General features: G+C 51.3%; 1 protein-coding gene and 1 long non-coding RNA gene across 2 annotated transcripts in view; one reads left to right on the top strand and one right to left on the bottom strand.

The window, feature by feature from the left end:
* Positions 1 to 1,123: 1,123 nt before the first annotated feature.
* Positions 1,124 to 25,138, top strand: MOGAT2 (monoacylglycerol O-acyltransferase 2). Its single transcript, XM_043580206.1, has 6 exons — positions 1,124 to 3,491; positions 10,852 to 11,030; positions 19,943 to 20,147; positions 20,744 to 20,918; positions 21,557 to 21,756; positions 23,948 to 25,138. Exons 1-6 carry the CDS (start codon positions 3,401 to 3,403, stop codon positions 24,100 to 24,102), a joined length of 1,005 nt encoding a protein of 334 aa, XP_043436141.1. The 5' UTR covers positions 1,124 to 3,400; the 3' UTR covers positions 24,103 to 25,138.
* Positions 14,483 to 25,275, bottom strand: part of LOC122483322 — a 41,798-nt gene continuing 31,005 nt past the window's right edge. Inside the window, exons 4-5 of the long non-coding RNA XR_006297385.1 lie at positions 15,499 to 15,597; positions 14,483 to 14,745 (exon numbers count right to left, since the gene is read on the bottom strand). This is a non-coding gene — a long non-coding RNA (uncharacterized LOC122483322). The remainder of the gene's footprint in view (positions 14,746 to 15,498; positions 15,598 to 25,275) is intronic.

Genomic DNA, 25,275 nt, shown 5'->3' with positions numbered 1-25,275 from the left:
AACCGCAAAAGACGATCATCTATGTGTTAAAAACCAAAAGTGGAACCTGACTCATACTGTGTAAGAATCCAGATGAATTAAGAACTTACACATGCAAAAGAAAACTTGAAATTCTTGGTAGAAGATACAGAGAGGAAGACACACCAAGCAATGTCTATGGAATAAAAGACAGATAAGCACGGCTATTTTAAAATTAAAAATGTTTGTTCATCAAATGACACTTTAAAAGACAAGCTAAATGTTGGGAGAAGAGATTCACGATATAGGCAACCAATAAAGGACTAGTAGCATAAGTGCCTAATTTAAATTCAGACAAAACCCCCAAACAGTGCTGTAGAGAAATGGGCAAAAATTAAGAATGAGCTTTTTAAGGTGACTCGGTGGCTCAGTCGGTGGGGCGACCAACTCTTGATTTCAATTCAGGTCACGATCTCACTGGTTGTGAGATGGAGCCTCACGTTGGGCTCTGTGCTGACAACACAGAGCCTGCTTGGGATTCTCTCCCTCCCTCTCTCTCTCTGCCCCTCACCTGGTCACATGCATGCTCCCCCTCACCCTCATTCTCTCTTCTCAAAAATAAATAAATAAACTTAAAAAAAAAAAAGAGCTTTTCCCAGAAAAGGAAAAGCCTACGAATAAAGGCATGTTTACCATTAGTGATCAGGAAATGCAAATCAAGACCACAACAAGATATCGCTTCACAACCCTAGCAAAAAAAAAATAATAATAATAAGTCTATTCGTATAAGGCTCAGAGAGGGTCTGCATCTATGAGATCTCTCACATATTCCCAGAATGTAAACTGATGCAATATTTTGGAAAATGGTTTGGCTCTACTCCCAAGCTTGAGTGTTCACAGACTCTTTGGCCCAGCCATCCCTCTGGCTGTGCTGAGACTGTGGGAGGGTCAACCCGCATAGAGACAGAGGGACCAATAACAAAGCTGGCGTCAGGGAGCCTGGGTCTCTCAGCCGGTTAAACATCTGCTCTTGATTTCAACTCAGGTCCTGATCTCATTGTTCCTGGGTTTGAGCCCTATGTTGGGCTCTGTGCTGACAACATGGAGCCTGCTTGCGAATCTCTCTCTCTCTCTCTCTCTCTCTCTCTCTCAAAATAAATAAACTAAAAAAAAAAAGTCGGTGTCAAGTTGATCAAAGAGGCTGCCTGTGGGGGTGTAAGGCAGGTTTCTAATACAAGGCATACTGAAATCAACAAAAGACTACAACAAGAACTGCACAGAAAACAAAATCCGAATGGCCAATAAGCATATTAAAATGTGCTCAACCTTATTTGGCATTACAAAAATCCTATAACCTCTAGGAAGTCCCTTCACGCACTCACTACAGTGGTTAAAAGGTCGAGGAGGATGTGAAGCAAGCAAGCATGTGGGGCTGTAGGAGAGGAGGTGTATACAACTGCCTTGGAAAACTAGTTGGCTTTATACCAGGAGACCCAGCATTCTGTTCCCATGCACACATTCCACAAAAATATACACCAATGTGCACCAAAAGACAGGTACAGAAATACCCACACTACTGTACGAGATATAGAACAGTTGCTAAGAGAATAGATCCCAAGAGTCTTTATCACAAAGAAAAATTGTTTTCTTTCTGTTGTGTCTGTATGAGGGGATGATTGATAATTAATCCTGTTGTGCTAATCATTTCACAATATATGTCAATCAAATCATCAGGCTGTGTACCTTAAACTTATACAATGATGCATGGCAGGTGTTTCTCAATAAAACTGGGTTGGAGGGGCGGAGACCGTCCAGAGCAGTACAACTCATCATATTCAGAAAACAGGTGACAACCCGAATGCCTCTCGGCAATAAACTGGATAAATTGTGGCATACGCACCCAGTAAATCCTATATGGCCATGGGAACAAACGTACTACAAATGCAATCTGGGGCCAAAGAAGGCAGTCCCCAAAGAGTATACCCTGTAAGGTTCACTTTTCGTGAAGTTCAAAGTGAGATAAGGACCGTGGTGGCCTACAGGGAGGAGGAGAGTGGCTGGCCAGGGTGCTGATCGTGGTCCATTTTTTTGCTCAGAGTGGTAGTTCCGTAAGCGTGTTCACTTTGTGAAGGCATGTCACTCTGCCCAGGATCTGTGCATTTTACTGTACGTTTGATACACTTCAATTCAAAATGCAGGAGAGATTTAGGAGAATTGACCAATGGATGTGGATGGAGGGGGAGAGAACGAATCTGGTGTGACTAGGGTTTTAGCATGAGGAGCCAAGTTCGTGGAGTTATCCTTCACTGAGATGGCAAAGAGGAGAGGACAGGTTGGCAGGGGCAGGTAAGGAGAATTCAAGTTCAGTTTTTAGACATTCTATGATGGAGGCGTCCGGCAGGCTCTCAAGTGAAGATGTCAAGTAGCCACCTAGATATTCAAGTCTGGAGCCCCAGGGGGAGAGCAGAGCTAGAGACGGAGATCTGAAAGCCTTCATTGTATAGGTAGAATACAAGGCCACGAGGGTGGATGAGATCTCCAAGGGAGAGAGCGTAGAGAGGAGAGAGAAGGTCCAAGGACTGAGGGGGCGGGAAGGTGCTCAAACATGTCATCGGGTAAAGGATGAGAGCCACAAAGGAGACAAAGGAGCAGCCAGAGAGGCAGGAAGGAAACCAGGAGAGTGTGCCATCCACAGGCCAGGTGATTTCAAGGAGGAGGGAGTAATCAACCGTGTCTCAGTCTGCTGATGGGGTAAGACGAGATCTGAGAATTGACCGTAGACTTAGCAACATGGAGGCCATTAGTGGACTTCTGTCGAGGACAGTTCCAGGGAATGGTGGCGTCTGAAGTATGGGGCGGACAGAGAGGGGGGCGAAGGTGTGGCCCGCAGACAGCTCTCCCAAGAGTTGTGCTGTGCAGGCAAGCTGAGAAATGAGGCAGAGGGGGAGGAGATGGTGGGGCCAAGGAATTTTTAGGTGAGCGCTATGACTGCACGTTTGTAGCGGGCGAGCCGTGGACATGACAGGAGAGAGAGGGGAGATAATTTCTGGAGCCAGCTCATCGGATACAGGAGGACAGGGTTGCATTATTCTGCTTGGGGCAATCACCTTCCAAGTGAAGGGTAAGATTCGAACAAGCAGAGAGAAATCAGCAGCAGATAAGGCCCTGCCTGAGGAGGCAACTATCCTGGATAAGGCTGACACACTTCCTTTTTTTTTCCCCTCCCTTTAGCTAGACCCAGGGCAGGTGGATTCAAAGGTTTCTCCTCGGAAACAGGTCCTGGCCAGAGGCCTTGAGGCTGGGTGGGGCTGGGAAGGGCACACCCCTCCTCCCACCCCCCTACAAATGCTGACGCAACCTCCAGTGGCAACAAAAACCAGCCGGTGTCTCAGACACGACAGCAGTGCTCAGAGAAGCCTCTGGAGCCGGCGGAGGAGCCAGCATGGTGGAGTTTGCACCCCTGTTCGTGCCATGGGAGCGCCGGCTGCAGACCTTCATGGTCCTGCAGTGGGTCTTCTCCTTCCTGGCCCTGGGTAAGGAGAGATGGGCTGGGGGCTGGGAGACCACGGGCATCTGCCGCTTCGGGCGCACACAGTTGCATCCATGGTGGAAAGACATCCGTTCGAAAGGGGGCTTTGCTGTGCTCAGAGCCCCTGCCCGAAAAGTCCCCCGCCTGGAGGCTTTGGAGGGCGTGGCAGGGTGTGGGGGTAGGGTGGGGTAGAAGCCATCACCTGTGGCTTCCAGCAGGTTACCGAGCTGTCCTGGGGTGGGGGTTCCACCTACTTTAGTACCGGGACAGAGACCCTGCCTCAAGCGGCCTGGTGGTGTGGGGAAGGATCTAGGTGATTGTGGGAAATTTCCAGGCTCCTCAGAGGGAATGGGTTTCTTTCCTTCCTTTCAGAGAGGAGGACACTGAGACTGGCAGGTGGGGAAAGAGAGGGGAACAAGGAAAGGACCCAGGGGAGTGAGCGGGGTCCCAGACAAGCCTGGGTCAGACTCTGGCTGGGCAACCGAGCATCCGCGTGACCTCACTGGACCCATGCCTGACCTCTGCGGGCCTCTACTGCATCAGCTGCAGAATGGGAATACCAAAGCTGCCCTTGCCGGGTTGCTGTGGGGTGAAGTGAAGAACGTGCTTGCTCTGCCCAGCACACATCTGGTCCAACCCCTGGGCTGGCATCCCACGGGAAACATGCTTAGGTTCCTCTACCCACCCTACCCCCACGGTAAGCACGTTGATCGTGGCCAGGGAGACCACACTTGCGCCAACTCCCCTCTGCTGAAGAGGACATTTCTTCAGCAGGACATTCAGAGGACATTCCCAGGGCTGAGCACGGGAAGAGAGTGACTGGGGGCATGTGGGATTCTTCACCTCCTCTGCCAGCGCGAGACTGGGCAGGCACGGCTTCCCCAACGGCTGGTGTCCAGCCTGTGCATTGATGCAAGGTGTTACAATATGGGCATACTCTGTACAGGCTGGTCAACAGCCATTTCACCCCCACACACCCCCAGCCCCCTCCACACACACCCCCACGCCCCCACACATACCAGGTGCTCCTGCAGAACCCCCTCACAATTCTGCAGCTGAAGGAATCACCCCCGGAAAAGCATGCCCTCCAGCACCCTACATCGCTTACAATTCATCTGTGTCTCCGTGCCAAGCGTAGTTAAACATGAAATATCCCTGGTTATCGCCGGTACAAAGAGGAGCAGAGAAACCGAGTACCCTAACTGCCCAAGGTTGTAGGGCCTGAGTCCCGGGCTCCTTCCACAGCCAAAGGAAGAAAGGGAAGGAGGAGCAGAGAGAGGGGAGAGGGCAGAGGGTGTGGGAGCAGGTGAGGCTAAGAGACTAAAGGGCAGATAGAGCCTGGGGAAGGAGGCCCAGCCCAGGGCATGCTACGAGTTTGCTGGCTCCTGGACAAAGGTCACCGGGCGCCCAGAGGTGGGCTGTGGCCTAGGGATCACACAGAATGAGGTTCATCATGCACATGTCTCGCGTGAGCTTTGTGAGCGTGATTGGGTTTGTCCTTGCCGCTGCACCCACCTTGCCTCCGTCCCCCAGCCCTGCAGGCCTGGGGAGTAGGAGCCTGGGAATGTCAGGAGCAGCACAGAGAGGTCAAGTAGCCCTGGGCCTGGAGGACTAGAGGGAGGACAGCTGCGAAAGGGGATCTGGGCTCACTGGTGCTAGGACAAGAAGGTTTTACCGTATCCTTTTTCCTGGGGGCAAAGGGGAGCTTCAGAAGGGCTTTAGGTAGGGGAGTGACAAGGTCTAATCTGCATGCCAAAGGACCCTGTGGCTGCACGGTGGATGTATCTACAGTTTGGATTATGGGAGAATGGACTGATGGCTGGAGCAATCACTGCCTACATCAGGGGTCACCACATTATGGCCCATGGGCCAAATCCAGCCCACTGACTGTTTTTGTATTTGTAAAGTTTATGAGCTAAGAAGGATTTTTACATTTTTAAATGGTTGCATTTTAAATGGTTAGATCCCTATGTGATAGCCTCCAAGTTGCCTCTTGAGTCTCAAAGTCTACAATATTTGTATCTCTTCCCTTCAAAAAAAAAGATTGCCCACCCTGGTCTGGGGAGGCTGGCAGTGGGTGGAGAGAAATGGCTCCATTCAGAGCTACTTAGGAGATGGGTCCACAGGGCAGGATTGAAAGGCAGGCCCGAGAGTAAAGGCTTCCGGTGGAGGAGTAAAGACTATGCACATTTACTGAATAGCTGGTAGATGTTGGTGTCAGAGGGGACATTCTGGGGAATGGCAGAAGCCAGAGAAGTGGCCTGAGAAGTCAACTAGGACTTGGCACTAAGGACTCAGGGCCAACAGCCGAATACCTCCCAAGTGGGTAACTTGCTTACTGTTCCCTTTCCTCTCCTCTATAACTCACCCAGGAAGGTAAGCGCCATTCAAACAGCTCGTCTGTGTCCTCAGCGGCAACCCCTGCTCCTACAAGAGTCGGAGGCCGTGAATATTTGTTGACTGAATAAATGGGAGCATGATGCTGCCAAAATGGTAGAGTTGAATCCTAGGTTCCATCCTCCCAGCTTGCTGTGTGACCTTAACCAATTGGCGTACCCTCTCTGGACCTTCGTAAAGTCAGGTTTAAAATGTTTCCTCTCAGAGTCGTGAGGATTAAGTGAAAGAAAGTGTCTCCCTTCCTAAGTGACCTGTAGCCTGGAGGTTTGTCTGCTGAGAGGAGTTGAAGGGTGAGCTGAGGGTGAGGGGGATGGTGGGTGTGGGGGAGATCTTTCCGGTCCATTGCTAATGCCCTGTGTGTTTTATCTTAACGTCTTTTTCTGACCACAAAACTGATACGTGCTATCGTAAAACATTCAAACATAATAATGTGTGTCCTAAAAGCAATAGACTTCCCCAAATCCTACCCTCCAGATAGCCACTATTAGCCATTTGTTTTTATTCTCTCAAGCTGGTTTTTATTTTATTTTATTTTATTTTTTTAACATTTATTCACTTTTTGAGATACACACACACACACACACACACACACGAGTGCAGGAGAGGGGCAGAGAGAGAGAGGGAGAGAGAGAATCCCAAGCAGGCTCCCTGTTGTCAGCACAGAGCCCCATGCGGGACTCAAACTCACCAACCATGAGATCATGACCTTAGCAGAAGTGGGCCGCTTAACTGATGAAGCCACCCAGGAGCCCCTCTCAAGCTGGTTTTCTTAAAGCGGGAGTCACCTATAGAGACTTCTGATTTTGCCCAAGGGGAGAGGGGCCTAGTTGGGGTTCTTAAACTTTTTTTCCCCATTAAAAACTTTTAATGTGGAAAAGGAAATAAATAAAATTTAACTCAAGCCTCCTGCTATCTTTGTCCTTCCTCCAGAGCTGTGGGCTCCTTTTCTCCTCTACACGTGTGCAGCCATATATAAGTGCTGATGTTCTTTTTCATATAAACGGTGGCATTTTATTCCCACTCTGCTACAACTTTCTCTTTCAAAGTTGTTATTAAAAAATATTTAAGGGGCACTTGGGTGGCTCAGTCAGTTAAGCGTCCGACTCTTGATTTTGGCTCAGGTCATGATCTCTCATGGCTTGGTGAGTTAGAGCTCCATGTCGGGCTCTGTGCTGATGGCACAGAGCCTGCTTGGGATTCTCTCTCTCTCTCTCTCTCTCTCCCTCCCTCCCTCCCTCCCTCTCTCTCTCTCTCTGGCCCTCCCCAGCTCATGCTCTCTCTGTCTCTCTCAAAATACATAAGTAAACTTAAAACAAAAAATATTTAAGACAAACAGGTGACCAACCCACAAGCACTTAATGGTCCTTTGCCACCCCCTCCAGGAACCACAAGGCCTAGGTGAGGATAAAGCACTGTTGAGGCAGAAACTCGCCTGCAGGTCTGGGGATGTGGGGGACGTGGGAGGGAGGGGCTGACCATGAGAGCAGTGACTCAGGGCTACCGTTTCTTCTAGTTTTCTTTTTCTTTTTTTTTTTTTTAAACATTTTCTCTTTTCATCTTTTTTTTTTTTTTTAATGTTCATCTAATTGTGAGAGACAGAACATGACCAAGTGCATGCGGGGAAGGGGCAGAGGGAGAGGGGGGCACAAATCCGAAGCAGGCTCTAGGCTCTGAGCTGTCAGCACAGAGCACGACGTGGGGCTCGAACTCAACAAACCGAGAGATCGTGACCTGAGCCAAAGCCGGACGCTTAACCGACCGAGCCGCCCAGGCGCCCCTCTTCTAGTTTTTCAAGACATAGCAGATGTCAGGGTTTGTACATGAGGCCTCCCCATTTTTCATTATTAGTAACCAGTTTAATAATATTTTAGAGTAAAGGGAAAAGGTGGAAGGAACCCAAGTGTCCATTGGTCCACTGACAGATGAATGGGATAAACAAAATGTGATATATACACGCAACGGAATATTTTCCAGCCAAAAAAGGGAGGGCCATTCTGACACATGCTGCTACAACATGGATAACACGAATGACCGCCAGGACGTTATGCTAAGTGAAATAAGCCAGTCGCAAAAAGACAAACACCTCATGATTCTTCTCATAGGAGGTTCCTAGATTAGTCCAATCTGTAGAGACCGAAAATCAAACGGCAGCTGGCAGGGAATGGGGGAGGGGCACGGGGAGTCAGTGTTGAACGGGTACAGCGGTTCAGTTTGGGAAGATGAAGAGGTCTGGAGATGGGCAGTAGGGATGTGAATGAACTCATCGCCACTGAACTGTGAGCTTAGACACGGTTAAGGCGACAAACTTTATGTTATGCATCTTTTAACCTCAATAACAATTTTTTTTGGCTTAACTTTATTTTTTATTTTTTAAAATTTACATCCTAATTAGTTAGTATATAGCGAAGCAATGATTTCGGTAGATTCCTTAGTGCCCCTTACCCATTTAGCCCATCCCCCCTCCCACAACCCCTCCAACAACCCTCAGTTTGTTCTCCATATTTATGAGTCTCTTCTGTTCTGTCCCCCTCCCTGTTTTCATATTATTTTTTGTTTCCCTTCCCTTATGTTCATCTGTTTTGTCTCTTAAAGTCCTCATAGGAGTGAAGTCATATGATTTTTGTCTTTCTCTGACTGACTAATTTCACTTAGCATAACACCCTCCAGTTCCATCCACGTAGTTGCAAATGGCAAGATTTCATTCTTTTGGATTGCCGAGTAATACTCCATTGTATATATATACCACATTTTCTTTCTCCATTCGTCCATCGATGGACATTTGGGCTCTTTCCATACTTTGGCTATTGTTGATAGTGCTGCTGTAAACATCGGGGTGCATGTGCCCCTTCAAAACAGCACTCCTATATCCCTTGGATAAATACCTAGTAGTGCAATTGCTGGATTATAGGGTAGTTCTATTTTTAGTTTTTTGAGAAACCTCCATACTGTTTTCCAGAATGGCTGCCCCAGTTTGCATTCCCCCAGCAGTGCAAAAGGGTTCCTCTTTCTCCACATCCTCGCCAACATCTGTTGTTGCCCGAGTTGTTAATGTTAGCCATTCTGACAGGTGTGAGGTGGTATCTCATTGTGGTTTTGATTTGTATTTCCCTGATGATGATGATGATGTTGAGCATTTTTTCATGTGTCGGTTGGCCATCTGGATGTCTTTGGAGAAGGGTCTATTCATGTCTTTTGCCCATTTCTTCACGGGATTCTTTGTTTTTTGGGTGTTGAGTTTGAGAAGTTCTTTGTAGATTCTGGATACTAACCCTTTATCGGATATGTCCTTTGCAAATATCTTCTCCCATTCTGTCGGTTGCCTTTTAGTTTTGCTGATTGTTTCCTTCGCTGGGCAGAAGCTTTTTATTTTGATGAGGTCCCAGGAGTTCATTTTTGCTTTTGTTTCCCTTGCCCCCGGAGACCTGTTGAGTGAGAAATTGCTTCGGGCAAGATCAAAACCTGCTACAAGCAGGTTTTTGCCTGCTTTCTCCTCCAGCATTTTGATGGCTTCCTGTCAACCTCAATAACAACTTAAAAGACGAAGTGCCCGGGTGCAGGACTTTGTGTCTGTCGTTCACGGCTCTACCACCAGCACTGGCATGTCGGAGGTGCTCTGTGTAAAGTGAACATTTGTGAGCCCCAATTCTACGTCGTCTGGGCTTATGAATTTTACCACTGTTCGGACTGGGTCAAAAGTCCCCACCTCCAGGAAACCTGCCACGAGTGACAGGCCCCATCTGCCTTACTTTCAAGCAGAATATACAACAGGAAGCCGACCTTCTTTAAGAGGATAAGTGCACGGTGTTGAGTAGAGGAAATGGGAAGGGGAAGGAGCCATATTCCCTGGGAATATTCTTTCCATCAGCATCAGATTAGGGATGGCCCACAGACCAGCTGCCCCTGAGATGAAGCTGGGATTCTAGCCTATGGCAAGGGATTCGGAACTGTAGGTCAGAGGGGGAATTCCTCGCTGGGCCTGGTCCAGCCAGCGCGTGGCCTCTCTCTCCCTCCCTCCTTCACCAGGAAAGGCACTGCAAGCGGAGGAATCAGCACGAGCAAAAGCTAAGGGATTGAAAGAGCTGAGTGAGGGGCGCCTGGGTGGCGCAGTCGATTAAGCCTCCGACTTCAGCCAGGTCCCGATCTCGCGGTCCGTGAGTTCGAGCCCCGCGTCAGGCTCTGGGCTGATGGCTCAGAGCCTGGAGCCTGTTTCCGATTCTGTGTCTCCCTCTCTCTCTGCCCCTCCCCCGTTCATGCTCTGTCTCTCTCTGTCCCAAAAATAAATTAAAAACGTTGAAAAAAAAAATTAAAAAAAAAAAAAAAGAGCTGAGTGAGCTGTAGGAACACAGCAGGTCGTGTGGCCAGAGCACTGGGGGTGCGCGTGGTTGAGGTGAGGCTGGAGCAGGAGGCAGGTAGGGCCAGCTCACGCGGAGCTTGAATGCCAGGCTGAGCTGGCTGGGCAGTGCCTCCGGTTATGGGAAAGCCATGAAAGGGCTTCAATAAGAGGAAGATCTGGCCAGCTCTATCTGTGGGAAAACAGGGCAGAGGGTCAACAGAAAGAGGGCTGGGCGGAGAAAAAGTGTCTCCGTTTTCTCCAAGGTCCCAGGAGATGGAAACTTGAAAGAAATAACCCAATCAGTTGTCCAGCAAGCATTGAGCACCTGGTGAATGCAGACTATTTTACTGGGGAGAAGGAGGGGGAGAGGGAAGACCAGGGTCCGGGACCCAGTACAGTGGGAAAAATGAGTTTTGAAGTTCAGCCTGCCTAGGGTTCAAATCTGTGCTCCCAGCGTGACATTGGCAGGTGCATTCCCTCCTTGAAGGAGTGGGAAGCCGATCTCTTCCTCCCGGGGCCACGGGTTGGACAGGTTCGTGCTGCTAGTGCTGGGCATATGGGCGGACTCAGCGTGGACAGCCTCACGTCCTTCCTCTCAGACCTGACCACTGACGGCTCCTGCTTCCCTCCCCAGCCCAGATCTGTGTTGTCGTCTTCGTGGGCCTCCTGTTCACAAGATTCTGGTTGTTCAGTGTCCTGTATGCGACCTGGTGGTACCTGGACCGAGAAAAGCCACGGCAGGGGGGCAGGTCCTTCCAAGCAATAAGGCGCTGCTTCTTGTGGAAGTACATGAGGGACTATTTCCCTGTCTCGGTGAGTACTGGGACTGGATGGAGCATGGCCATGTCCGTGGTGGAAGCATGGTCCTGTGTGCAGGGAGTAGAATACTGGGCGGGGAGGTTGGGGCTTATTTGGCCATGCCACTATGTGGCCTAGGAAAGAGTCCAGTTTCTCTCTGGCCATGGTTTCCCATCTGCGGGGATGTGGGGCCGATGTGAGGAATGATGAGTGTACAGGGTTGGAAGGCGCTCTGTGGGGCATATAGTGTGGCACGCATACGTATCTTATAGGTGTAAACCCCGCGGCAGTCAGGTATGGGCGTGAATGTAATAAACTCAAGGTCCTAAGAGACCATCTAGCCCCACATTTCATCAGATGAGGAGAATGACAGTCTGAGAGGGACAAAGGTGTGACTGATGCCACTCAACAAATTCTTGAGCAAGGTCTTGCCCTATTCGGAACCTCAGTTTCCCCAGGAAGCTTCCTCAGGAAGCAGACTGAGCCCTCCTACTCTGAGCGCTTTTGAATCTCTCACTGTGACTCAGGGCATCTCATGCCGTTGTGGGTACTCGATCCTGGACTCAAATGTCAGTCCTGAGTGAAACAGACCCTGGGATTTAACAGACCCCTTGGCTCCTTTTACCGAATCCCAGATAGACTACACCCTCAGATATAAGCCGCTGGGCAGGGATGGCTTATTGGCCAGATGGGACAGGGTAGGAAGGCAGTGGGGACACAGAGAGGTGCCAGGCAGGGTCAGCTGGCCGTTCCCTGGAAATAGAGGAGAAGAAAGGCACAGAGTGTGGCCTCTGGAGCTGGACAGACTAGGTCTTAATACCAGTCTGCCACAAACCAGCTGCGACCTTGGTGAGTTTCACAGCCTCTCTTAGCCTCAGTTTCCTCATATGTAAAGGGATAATGCCATACATCACTGAGTTGGATGGATTCACTGAGATGTCAGGAAAGCACCTTGTAGGTTCTCAGTAAACTAGGAGCTAGTGTTATTTTACTAAGTCAGTAGGGACTCTGGGGAAGCTTGCACGTGCTGTGGAGGACTCTGACAGCCCAGAGCTCTACTGTTCTGACCTTCACACCTGCCTGGCTTCTCCCACCCCATCCTGGAGCCCCACCTCCTCCTGCCCCTGCTGGAATTAGGTCCCCAGCTTGTAAAGGGCGGGGAGGGGGAGGGGAGGGAGAACACAGGCTCACAGAGGTTAAACAACTCACTGACTCGTGGGCACTCAGCATGGGACTCAGGGCTGCTGCCTTGCTCCCTTCTTACAGTCCTGGGGGCCCGGCAAGGACTAGCAAAAACAGGGAAAGAGCTGGGATACAGAAGCCCCTAGCACCACAGTAAGCAGGGCCTCCTGGGCAAAGGGCAAGGGTGGGACAGGGCAGGGCAGGGCAAGACAGCAGGGCAGGAGCTGGGCAGAGGGCAGGAAGTTGAGTGGCAGGGATTTCTACCCTCATGAGGAGTGATAGATGTTGAAGGGCAGAGTGAATGGGCAGTGCTGAGGCTAACCTGAGGGTCCAGATTGGGGGAGGTCTTCTCCCCATATTTGCTTCCTCTGCAGGGTGCCCTCCCAAGATCTTGTCAGCGTGGACAAGCAGGGTCTGTGCCTATCCCCTCCACTGCCCTTGCTGATCCTCCCCTAGCCAGGCAGCCCTCGAGGAGGGTCTCTCAACCTCGGCACTATTGACACTGGTGGGACGCTGTCCTGATTTGCCACAGTTCGTTCCACTGTAGTGTTTCAGGATTGCTGCCCACGGGCCGGCCTGGTGCGTCACCCCTGCAGAGCGTGAGCAGTACCGCCAGGTGGCCAGCAGAGGGCGAGATGGCACGCGCTTTGACTTCGCCTGTCCTAGGCTGGGAGCCTGCAGGGGTGGGGCTGTGGCCTGCAGATTCCCTTCCCCACCTCCTCCCGGGAGACCTTCCCACTCTTCCACACACCTTTACAGCGCAGGCTCCGCGGAGATCTTGGGGTGGCCGAGGGTAGGGAGCCTCAGCTCTGCTGCAGCTCTCCCACATTCACAAGCCTCCGCGCTGCTCTGTCAAATGCGAGTGGGTTTCTGAGCTTCTGTCAGTTCTCCGTGTGATTTTATGAACTAGCGTCTAGTGATGGAATTTCGAGCAAGATTAGGAACGCTGTTTCTGGGCCTTGCAGCTTTCTACACTCGTGCTGGAGGCTTCCTAAAGAGCCAATGACGAAGAATCGGGCAATGTTTTGCAGAGGAGGCGCCGATCCCACCTTATGCCGAAAACCAGCCCCAAAGCTGGGTTTCCCCTGTGAAGATTTCATCACCCCAGAGCAAACACTGTCTACACAGGCCCAGGCCTGAGGGGTGGAGTGCTGTGGCCGGGCGGTGACCTGGTGTCAGGAAATGCTGCAGGCTGGGGACAGTGCGGAACACCTCCTCACCCACACCTGGGACATCCCTCGGTTCCTCCACAGCCCTGCAGGCATCACTAGGGACTTCGTGCCCCACCTCCCAGCCCGCCCCCCTCCCAGCATACTGGGGTCTCTTAACCTGGTAGGTAGCCAGCCACCTGCCCAGGACTGATCTCCAGTTTACACTTGGACGGGGTGACACTTCCTCCTGCTGGTGGCTCCTTTCATCATGGGAGGGCTCTGCCTGTGAGAGGGTCTTCCTACACCAGAGACCTGCGCCCGTCCTCAGGACCCTCCCAGGAGTCTTACCTCTGCCTTGGGCACAGCTCTCCCCTCAGCCCTAGGGCTGCCCTGCAGGGAGGGATGAGGGGTTCCCTTCCTGCTCACTTCCGGTCCTTGCTATCCCCTCCCCCCACCCCTGCTCCCAGCCCACAGCTCTCAGGAGGCTTTCTGCCCCTGGGCACGTGGACATTTGACACGGAATGGTTGTTGTAGGTGTGTCCGTATTGGAGGGAGGGGTCTGTCTTCATCCCTGGCCTCTCCCCACTGGATGGCAGTAGCACTCCCCTCTCCCCGTTGTGACAACCAAAAATGTCTGTAGACGTTACCACGTGTCCCCTGGTGGGGTAGGGGAACTGGCCCCGGTTGAAAGCTGCTGCTCTGAAGCTTGGGGTCTGACTTCCAAACTTCTCCGGGTCTCACCCTTCTCTCCTCCCCCACTCACTACCTAAATCCTAACCAATCATTTCTTTTATCTGGGCTTTGCTTCCGCCGACGCCCCTTACCGTCCATCCTGCACACAGCAGCCATGATACTCACAAAACGTTAAAACACAGCGGGGACTCCCACGACACCTAATATCAAATCTAATTTTTGCCTGGCCTGCAAAAATTAGACTCTGGGTCCCTGGACTCTGGACCCATGCTCACGCCTCACCTGACCCCTTTGCTGTCAGCTCTCCAGGCATGAGCTGTGTCACTTGGGCTGGTGCCGTCACCTGAAGTGCACCCCTTGACCCCGTTAACCCCCACCACCTTTCGCTTGGGGACTCCTACAAGGCGGCAGAGCCCACAGGTTACACACACAGAGGCAGGCTGCTTGTGTTAAGATCTTGCCTCTGCGACTTTACTAGCTATATGACCTAGAACAAGTGGATTGACCTTGTGTCTCAGTTTGCTCGTCTGTAAAATGGAGCCGTTGCCACCAGTACTTCCCTTGCAGAGTGAACAGGAGATGGAGAAAGCAGGTGTCCTGAGGTGCCTGACGCACAGTAGGTGCTGGGAATGCGTACCGCCCGGGGCACTCTTTCCAGCTCTCTGTGCTTGGTGCATCCTGCGTGTCTTCAACTCTAAGATATCCTTGATAGTAAAACATACTGGTATTTTATGTGCCACTAAGAAAAAAGTTCTTCCGATTAAAATTGTCAAATGCATCTTGATAGCATAATGTTAAGATGTGGGAAAAAAGGAGCTTCTCAGAACTGAGGGAATATAGCTGCAGATGTCAATGGGTGTCTGTTCTGTCTGCTCAGTGCTCAGTGAGGGCAGGGTGGAGAACTCACCAGCTAAGGGGTGGTGGTGGCTCAAAGCCTTTCTTTTCATCTGGCCATGATGGGAGGAGGCAGGCAAGGACCCGGTCTCCCCGCCCCCCCCCCCCCCATACACGCATGCGTGTGCGCGGCCAACGGCCTAAAGCTGGAAGGGGATTCCTTTGGTTTAAAGCAGTGATTCTCAAACCCTGATATATGGCAGAATCCTCTGGGAAATCTGCCACAAATGAGATGCCCAAGGCCAGAACCAGACTACTGAACCAAACCTTGCTTGCCCTGTATTTTTAAACTGCCAAGCAATCAAGGTACATAAATAGGTCATGAACAGGTTCTCCAGGGCCTGGACCTGGTTGCCGATGGAGGAACCACCTTCTCCTGAAGCTAACCGCCTGGACATTCCAAGTTTGACAAAAAAGGAAAAGACCCCAGAGATAGTCCTGAGTCTCCAGGTAGCTCTCTGTGTCTGGAACAAAGACTTCCCGGCCTGGTGCTCTGGTGCTCTGTGCGGGAGACAGCAGAACTGAGCTCAGGTCATCCGTGTGGCTTTGGGCAGGTCACTTACCCCTCTGCATCTCAGTTTGCACAACCATCAAATGGGGGCTCTCACACTGCAGCTGACCTCCCGAGGGCCACGGTCACACAGGCTAGTGGTGTGGGTGATCTGTGAACCGTAAAGGGGCCATCAGGACAGTGGGTTCTTGAGGCATTTGGGTCACCCCAAGAGTGTAAGAAGGCATGAGGACATTTGTTGAGAGATGGGACTGGGCAGACAGGGCAGAGACACAGCCCTCGTGGTCCTCTTTCCCACCCACGGTCCAGATGCCCTCTCCTTGAGATGCCTCTCTCATCCCACAGGGCTGTGGTCTTCTAGGCAAGGGTCTTGGGGTTCAAAGTAGTGACACCCCTGGGAGAATTGAAAACGTGTTCACACAAAGACTAATGTGCAAGTGTTCGTGCCTACGTTATTTGTAATGGCCAAAGGTTGGAAATCATTTCAATGTCTGTCGAGTGATAAATGAACAACAAATATGGTATATCCATGCAATGGAATAGTATTCAATCGTAAAAAGGAATGAAGTACTGATATATGCTTCAACATGGATGGACCTTGAAGACATTCTGCTAAAGTGAAAGAAGACAGGCACAAAAGGCCATATTGTGTGATTCCGTGTGCAGGAAGCACCCAGAATAGGCAAATAGACACATAGGCAGTAGGCAATAAGCACATAGACACAGAAAGCAGGTTAGTGGTTGCCAGGGGCTACAGTATGGGGAGTGACTGCTAATGGGTATGGGGTTTCTCTTTGGGGTGTTGAAAATGCTCTGGAATTATATAGGGGTGATGGTTGTTCACTTCTGAAGGATACTAAAACTGCTGAATTGCACACTTCAAAAAAGGTGAATTTTATGGTAATTATATGTATATATATACATATTATATATATGTATATTATATATATATATATATATATATATATATACACACATATATATGCACCCTGGCCAGAGTCTAGCACCCTGGCCATCCCGTTCTCCAGCCACTGCCTGGTACGCAGCCTGCCATGACACGCACCCAGAGAAGGCCTTCCCCAGACACCCATCTGCCTTTGCTTAGTCCCACTTCTTCCTTAAGAGAACTGAGGGAGCAAGGCAGAGAACGCAGCGCTTTATAAACCTTCCCCTCTCTGTTTACCTCACCCGAACCCAGTAGCAACGCTGCCAGGGAGGCATTATCACTGTCTTGGGGGATAGAGAGGAAACTGAGGCATGGGAAGTGCGAAGGTCATGTGAGCTGGCAGCAGAACCGGGCCTTCCTTCTGAGGCTGCATCAGCCTCCTCTATTCATGTGTTCATTCTTCCTTCATTCCAGTCTTTCTGGAGCATCGCCTCTGTGCCAGACCCATACTTGGGTCAGATGAGGCATCAGACAGGTGGTCTTAATCTCAAGACCCTCACAGACCCTACAGCCCAGCAATTGCACTACTAGGCATTTATCCACGGGATACAGGTGCGCTGTTTCGAAGGGGCACATGCACCCCCATGTTTATAGCAGCACTATCGACAATAGCCAAAGTATGGAAAGAGCCCAATGTCCATCGATGGATGAATGGATAAAGAAGATGTGGTATATATATACAATGGAGTGTTACTCGGCAATCAAAAAGAATGAAATCTTGCCATTTGCAACTACATGGATGGAACTGGAGGGTATTATGCTAAGTGAAATTGGTCAGTCAGAGAAAGACAAACATCATATGACTTCATTCCTATGAGGACTTTAAGAGACAAAACAGATGAACATAAGGGAAGGGAAGCAAAACAAATATAATGAACATAAGGGAAGGAAAGCAAAAATAATATAAAAACAGGGAGGGGAACAAAACATAAGAGACTCTTAAATATAGAGAACAAACAGAGGGTTACGGGAGGGGGTGTGGGAGGGGGGATGGGCTAAATGGGGAAGGGACACTAAGGAATCTACTCCCGAAATCACTGTTGCACCATATGCTAACTGACTTGGATGTAAATTAAAAAATAAATAAATTTAAAAAAATAAAAATAAATAGATCAAATAAAATAAAAATAATAAAAAGACCCTCACAGCGAGGGAGAGACACCACTTGGGCCCAGGGGACAGATAGAAGAGGTTAGCGCAGAAAAACAGCAGTAGAGACTATGTCTAGGGAGGTGTAGACCAGGCCTCGGTGGACAGTGACAACCCATCAGTGCACACACCAGGTCACGCACACGTAACTGCACGTGCAAGTATTGGCACGCACGTCTAGACACAGGCGCTCACATTCACCAGGATGTGTCTCAACACGCAAAGCCTTCTTTATCAAGGATGATCCTTCTTTCTTTCGTTGATTCATTTGTTTTGTTCATTCATACATTCATTGTTCATTTAAAATAAGTCATGCGCTCTTGTTCAGAATTCCGAAGGGACAAAAGGGTGTATGGTAAAGGGTCCCCCCCCACCTCAATTCTCATTTCCTCCCTTCCCTCCCCAGAGGCAACTGCGTCGACCAGCGTTTGTCCACACACAAGCAAGCGCGTGCCCCCTCTGCCAGCCCGGTCAGCGGCATTCTGAACGCACCGTCTTGCCCATTGCTCCGTCCTGACGAGGGATTGTGGCCACCTTCCCCTGCCAGGCCAGGGAGATCTTCGCCATACTTCCCTAGGGCTGCAGAGGGGCAAACGTTTCACAATTCGTCTGAACGGGCCCTGTCGGTGGACATTGGAGGGGATGCGGGGTTGATGACGGTACAAAAAAAAAGATGCCGTGGTTAATATCATTCTACACAAGCACACGCAATTCCCCAGTGGTGGAGTTGCTAGGGTAAAAGGTCAATTACACTTTGTGGTTGTGATAGCTATTGCCAAATCGCCTTCATGGAGGTTGTACAAAATTGCCTTCCCGCTGGCTGAGAAGGAATTCATGTGCTGGTGCTTCTGTGAGGGGAGCCAGGTATGTGTGTAGGGAAACACCACCAGATGGGTGCCTGTGCAAGCACCTTTCTCACTGAGAATAGCCATAGATTTCTCTGTTCCATCTTTATTTTCATATCCAGCAAGTCTTCACTGCGTGAGTGGAAGGGGTTTGTCTTCGTACGGGAGGCAATGGTCTCCCCAGCTGTGGTCTCTGCAGCCTTTCTGCAAAGCGTCAGTGGGTAACTGGGGGCCATACTGGGCAGGAGGGTGGGTTACAGAAACCAAGTGCAGGAGAATCTGGGGCTGTTCAGCCTCGATGGGGCGGACAGGCTCAGATCCCCATTGCTGTCCATCACCCCCCCCCCCCCCCCCACCGCGCCAAGTCCCTCCAGGCTCCAAGAGAAGGTAGCCAGGCCTCCTGGACCACAAAGGCAGCAACAAGAATCCTCAGGGAGTCACCTGCTGCAAGTTTTATCTTGATGACAGGGTGAACTTTCACCCTGACAAAGCTGCCCCAGAGTGGAAAGGACTGCCCCACGCCCAGGAGTGCAGATTGCAGGGACTGGCCAGTCCTATCAGAGACCCTCCTGCCAGGGGCTTGGGGCATGGGCCAGGGACCTCAAGAGCCTTCAAACTCTGATGGTTGTGGCTCCCAGGGTGCAGGACCGTGTAAAGGGTGGGCCTGCGGGTCCTGGCAGGGTGGGGAAGGGATTGCCCCCATACACACACACACACACACACACACACAGTCACTGCCCACCGCAGCAATCTTTGCAGACTGAGCCATGGAGCAGCCTGTCCAGTAATGGGCTGAGAGCAGCATTTGTTAGCTCACTTCCTGCCCTTCACCCTCACCCCACTTCATCCTGGAGCCGCTAAGGACAACAGCTCTCCTTTCCCAAGTCAGTGTGCAATGACTCGTGGTCCCTGCTCCCCGCTCCATGCTGCAGGCCTGACCAGACTCTGGCAAGTTGCTGGCCAGCAGAGCCCAGGGCTGGGGAAAGAGCGTGATGAAGGGGCGATGGAGGTCTGGCGTCAGGGGAGCAGGGAGCCACAGGGAGACACTTGCTTTGTCCAGAAGGGTAAAGAGGACTAGGGCCAGCCTCCTGGACTGCATGCTCTTTCAACCACTCCTGCTATACCTTGCGAATGCTCACTCCCAGGTCTTCAGTGCCAATTTTTCTTATATTGAGATTTGTGGAAACGGGCCTTTTGCAGCAGGCTGGTGCCCCCGTGTGTCCCTCTGATGCCTTCGAATTATATCTCGTCCTGTAGTAATCTTGGTAATTCCAGGACACCAACAGACTTGAGCTTCTCAGCAGTCCTGGGAGGAAGGCAGGCTGAATGGAAGGAAGGCTTAATGTCCCCATTTTACAGATGAAGACCCCGAGAGGGAAGCAATTTGTCCGAAGCCAGCAGTGAATCTGAGACGGTATCATTGGGTGCCTTCACACATCATATCTCGATCTTCTTAAGAGCCTGAGGCTCAGAGAGGGGGAGCGACACTGATGAGTGGCACAGTCGGGGTCGGCACGCAGGTCCAGCTCTGGCTCACCAGGTTGCTGTCCTTGCAGCTGGTCAAGACCGCCGAGCTGGACCCCTCCCGGAACTACCTTGCCGGCTTCCACCCCCACGGGGTCCTGGCTGCTGGAGCCTTTGTCAACCTGTGCACCGAGAGCACAGGCTTCCCTTCGCTCTTCCCTGGCATCCGCCCCCATCTGATGATGCTGACCCTGTGGTTCCGGGTCCCCTTCTTCAGGGATTACATCATGTCGGGGGGTGAGTTTTTACACCCTGGGGTAGTCCAAGAGGATGAGGCTGGAGGCATGGGAAGAGGCATTGTGGCAAGGGTGCCAACAGTTCTGTACTTTTTTTTTTTTGTAATGTTTATTTATTTTTGAGAGAGAGAGAGAGAAACAGGGACAGAGACAGAGCACGAGCAAGGACGGGCAGAGAGAGAGGGAGACACAGAGTCCGAGGCAGGCTCCAGGCTCCGAGCTGTCAGCAGAGTCTGACGCAGGGCTCAAACTCCCTAACGGTGAGATCATGACCTGAGCCGAAGTCCGATGCTAAACCGACTGAGCGCCCAGGCGCTCCAACGGTTCTGTACTTCTTACAAGAACATGTGCAATAGGAGAAGGTGGCTAGACCCAAGGAAGTACTTCCCACAGCACCATGTGGGGCCATGAGCTTGGCGAGGGTGTCAGGAAAAGGGAGAGAACTCAGTTCCAGTCCTCAGGGAACTCCAAGCTGGAGTGGGTGAGATGGGGACCCAGGCCTCTGTGGCCACTTTTGGTGATCGCTTTCTTGGCTCACATCCACTTGACAATCCCTGCCCCCTTGCCCCGTACCTGACCACCTTCTTCTCTTCCCAGGGCTGGTCACATCAGACAAGGAGAGCGCTGCTCACATTCTCAACAGGAAAGAAGGTGGCAATCTGCTGGCCATCATCATAGGGGGTGCCCAGGAGGCACTGAATGCCAGGCCCGGGGCCTACACGCTGTTGTTGCGGAACCGCAAGGGCTTCGTCAGACTCGCCCTGATGCACGGGTATCTGGGAAGAGGGCTCTCCGTTCAGCTGGAGATGGGCAAGGATTAGATTTGGGCGGGAAGACAGCAGAGACTAATGCAGATTGTATTGGGACAGGGAGAGTCTTAGTCCCTTTACAATGAAGATTCTATCTTGGGGAGATCCGTACTGTGTCGTGCCCAAATACCCAGAAAAGATTTCAGAAGACAAGTGTGGTGCTCAAAGGGACTAGGTGGGAAGGGATATATTTGCCCAAAGCTGGCACGAGATCTGATATCTATGGGATCTGGGAAAATGGAGTTTGGGGCATATCACAGAGCTCTTCTACTTCGAAGCGTCTTTGAAGAATACAAGTTAGCTGGAGCCGGAGAGAGGTTTTCTACAAAGTCCACAGATGTTTTATATCTGGGAGGACTCTCTGAAGCATTCCGGTCTATCTGTCCTGTTACAACTGGGAGATTGTGGCCCTGAGAGGGCCCAGGACCTGCCCGAGTTCAGAAAGCAAAGCTACAGCAGGTCTGGTAGGCAACTCAGTCTTCCCACTCCTGGCCCAGGGCTCTGTCCTCTGCTCCAATTCCTGGTCACCCGGTCCAGGCAGGAAGCTAGCTGGGGTCTTCTTTAGGGCCTTCCACACGTGGTCTCTCCTATCTCCCTCCAGGGCTGCTCTCGTTCCGATCTTCTCCTTCGGGGAGAATGAACTATTTGACCAGGTGGAGAATTCTCCCGGCTCCTGGTTGCGCTGCATACAGGACCGGCTGCAGAAGATCATGGGTATCTCCCTCCCGCTCTTCCATGGCCGTGGCGTCTTCCAGTACAGCTTTGGTCTTATACCCTACCGCCAGCCCATCACCACCGTGGGTGAGCTGAGAGCCAGGCTGGTGGGGTGGGGGGGGACAGGTGTCGGCTCCAGGGAAAGGGACCTGGACTATGTGCTGTGAAGGGGACTTGGAGACGGGTCAGACACATCGTCGCCCTCATGGAGCTCACATTCTAGACTGGGAAACATACACGCAAGCAGATAACCCTAGTACAGGGCACTTTGGGATGGGAACCATAACAGAGGCACGAAGAACAGCAGTCACTACTGATTACAGGGTACCTGCTGCGTGCCAGGCACTGCACTGGCTTCCTTACCTGCAGCAGCTCAATTTAGCCTAAGAGCCTTCCAGGTAGGGACTATTATCCCTATTTCACTCGTGGCAAACTGAGGCTCAGAGAGGTTAAGTAACTTCCAAAAGATCACACTGCCTTTGAGTAACAAAATTGAGGACTGAATGGGGACCTATTTGACTCTTTATTACGCTAGAGAAGAAGAGTTTAATTCTGACCTAGAGGATCTAATAGGGCTCATTGCAGAAGGTGAATACTAGGAAAGAGCATCCCAAGTCTGTTAGAATTGTGTAGAGTAGCAATCAATAGGCTTGGGTTAGAGCCTGAGGGATTTTCCTGTAAATAATGGGCATGAGTCTTAATGCATGGACTCAGCCCTACTTTTTCAGCAATTTGGACTCCTTATTTGCTTTCTTCTTGGATCCCAACCAGATCCCTCTGAGAAAGCCTATCGAGAGAGGTCCATTCCTCTTTATCCATCCATTTATTTGTTAGTTGAGCACAGACTTGGTGAATTCCCTCTGCCATGACTTTTCCTCTTTTATTGTGGCAATATTTTCATGCATGTTAATACCGCTGCTGCCTCTGGGGCACCTGAGTGCCTCAGTCAGTTAAGCGTCTGACTTCTGCTCAGGTAACGTTATCTTTTGTAGTTGGTAAGTTCAAGCCCTGCATCGGGCTCCGTGCTGACTTCTTCAGGCTCTGGAGCCTTCTTCAGATTCTGTGCCTCCCTGTCTCTCTGCCCCTCCCTTGTTCATACTCTCTCTCTCAAAAATAAATAAATATTAAAGACAAATTTTTTAAAGGTTAAAAAAAATCCTGCTGCTGCCTCCAGAGCTATTCCCAAAAGGAAAAGTCAAGGGAGCTACCTTCCCAGCCAGGAAGAACCAGAGGAAGAGGTTAGTTAGGGCTTCTTGATTTCTCCCTAGAACAAAGGGGACATTACAGGCCGGGGGGGTGGGGGTAGGGGGCGGTAAGAATTGCTGTCTGGGCAGTTGGCCCACCTCACCCGAGAGCTACAGGCACCTCTTTTTCTCTTTTTAAAAAAAATTTTTTTTTCTACGTTTATTTATTTTTTGGGGGACAGAGACAGACAGAGCATGAACGGGGTGGGGGGGGGCAGAGAGAGAGGGAGACACAGAATCGGAAACAGGCTCCAGGCTCTGAGCCATCAGCCCAGAGCCTGACGCGGGGCTCGAACTCATGGACCGCGAGATCGTGACCTGGCTGAAGTCGGATGCTTAACTGACTGCGCCACCCAGGCGCCCCTTTTTTTTCTATTTTTAATGTTTATTTATATTTGAGAGAGAGAGAGAGAGCGAGCAGGGGAGGGACAGAGAGGTGGAGACAGAATCCAAGCAGGCTTTAGGCTCTGAGCTGTCAGCACTGAGCCTGCTAAGGGGCTCGAACCCACAAGCCAGAAGATCATGATCTGAGCTGAAGTTGGACGCCCAACCGACTGAGCCACCCAGGCGCCCCGAACTACAGGCGCTTCTAATCATGACATCTTGGGCTCCCCAAACAGTATAGCCTGAAAATTAAGAGCATATCCCTGGGATTTAAAAACTAGAACTGTTTCTTCCTGGCTGTGTGGCCTTGAACAAGTTACTTAACCTCTCTGAGCCTCGTTGCCTCCCCTGTCAACCGGGAATAGTAAGAGTTTCTATCCCCAGAGGGTTGTTATGAGGATAGGGGCTAATGCACGGAAAGTGCCTGGCACATTGCAGAGCACATTGCAATGCCAGTTGGTATGGTTACTGAGTTAGAATCTTGGAGTTGCTATAACATCTTAGAATCCATCACCCAAAACAGGGCTGAAAGGGATGGCAGTAAGAGCAGTTTCCTGCAGAGATGACCATGGGGGTGGGCACCTGCCCCAAGGTCCCCTGCAACCCCGTGGCTCCTGCTCTGGGCCAGCACCCACATTTGTGTCTTGCAGTGGGAAAGCCCATTGAGGTGCAGAAGACGCTGCATCCCTCGCAGGAGGAGGTGGACAAGCTTCACCGGCGCTACATCAAGGAGCTGTGTGACCTCTTCGAAGCCCATAAGCTCAAGTACAACGTCCCCGTGGACCAGCACTTGGAGTTCTGCTGAGGGCCTCCCCAGAGGCCAGGGCTGGCGTTAGGGAGCCCAGCTGGAGGTGCTGCGATCTGAGAAGGCTTCCTGGAGGTGTCTGTTGAGCACACGGTCACAGCCTTCCCAAAGTTCTGCAAATCCAACCATGCCAGGCCCCAAGTCTCAGCTGCCAGTTTGGGCGTCGCTGGTTTGCACTCCCGCTGCGAAGCCGCTGCAAGCCTCCCTCTCCTTGGCCTCCTCCTCTGTGAATGGGAGAGGGGGCTGGAAGAGAGTGATTTCTGAGGTCTCTATCCCCAGTTATAATGTCACTCAATAGGCAGAGAAAGAGAACGGCAACCAGGTCTTCCTTCCTCTACCTTGAGTAACGGCACAAAAGAAGCCCCAGGCTCCAGCCCCATCTCCTACAGGGTCCCTCATCCTGCACCCTACATGTTCCGTCTCCGCCCTCCCTGAGCCAGAGAGGAGGAGGTGGCCTTGAGGCCTCCGCACTCATGCCAGGCCCCTGTGAGTTTCTGGGTCCTCTGCACTGTAGACTGGCAGCCACAGGGGCCCGAAAGGTGGATGAGGAGAACCGTGCTCTGTCACTGGCTATATGACAATGGGCAGACTTCTTCACCCTCCCTCTGAGCCTCAGTTTCCCTGGCTGACTGAGATGAACCCTGAGTCTAAGCTCTGACATTACATAGGCAGAGAGCTCCACGAGGCACCTCTTACTCATTCACGGTCATTTCAGCCCCTGACCTTGACACAGAAAGGTGGGAGGTCTCCATAAATGTCAGTTCAACAAATTCTGTTGCAGCCTTCTTCTGTTCCTCCCCATCCCCCAACAAAAAGGGCTGGTCAAAGCCTCTCTTCCCTGCCTGGCCCTGTGGCCCTATCTCATCTTCCCAGAAGGCGGATCAGATTGAGCCAGATAATGCCATGTTGACTCTTCCTTCCTGATCCGATGGCCCCAAGCTTACCACCCCTGGGCCTGTTCTGTTGGGCAAGAAGGTGAGAGGCTAGGTTAAGACACAGGGCAGACCAACATGGAGAATAAAGATCAGACGCAAGGGGTGCTTGTCTGTGTGTGTCGGCCCAGTGGGTGACATGGGGACAGATGCGCTGATGGGAAGAATTCTGGATTCCTGGGTTTGGGACATGCGTCAGTAGTGAAGAACAGGATGCCCAGGGTGGGGACCCTACTTGTGA

Source organism: Prionailurus bengalensis, chromosome D1 (genome assembly GCF_016509475.1).
Source record: "Prionailurus bengalensis isolate Pbe53 chromosome D1, Fcat_Pben_1.1_paternal_pri, whole genome shotgun sequence".
NCBI classification, from domain to species: Eukaryota; Metazoa; Chordata; class Mammalia; order Carnivora; family Felidae; genus Prionailurus; species Prionailurus bengalensis.
The sequence above is the reverse complement of the archived record's forward strand: the minus strand, read 5'-3'. Positions and strand labels throughout refer to the sequence as shown.

Excerpts from the sequence above, each read along its gene's own strand:
- MOGAT2 (XM_043580206.1), top strand. The coding sequence starts at position 3,401 with ATGGTGGAGTTTGCACCCCTGTTCGTGCCATGGGAGCGCCGGCTGCAG. Across the intron at positions 11,031-19,942 it reads GGGACTATTTCCCTGTCTCG|CTGGTCAAGACCGCCGAGCT; the intron begins GTGAGTACTGGG and ends CTGTCCTTGCAG. Across the intron at positions 21,757-23,947 it reads CCAGCCCATCACCACCGTGG|TGGGAAAGCCCATTGAGGTG; the intron begins GTGAGCTGAGAG and ends TGTGTCTTGCAG.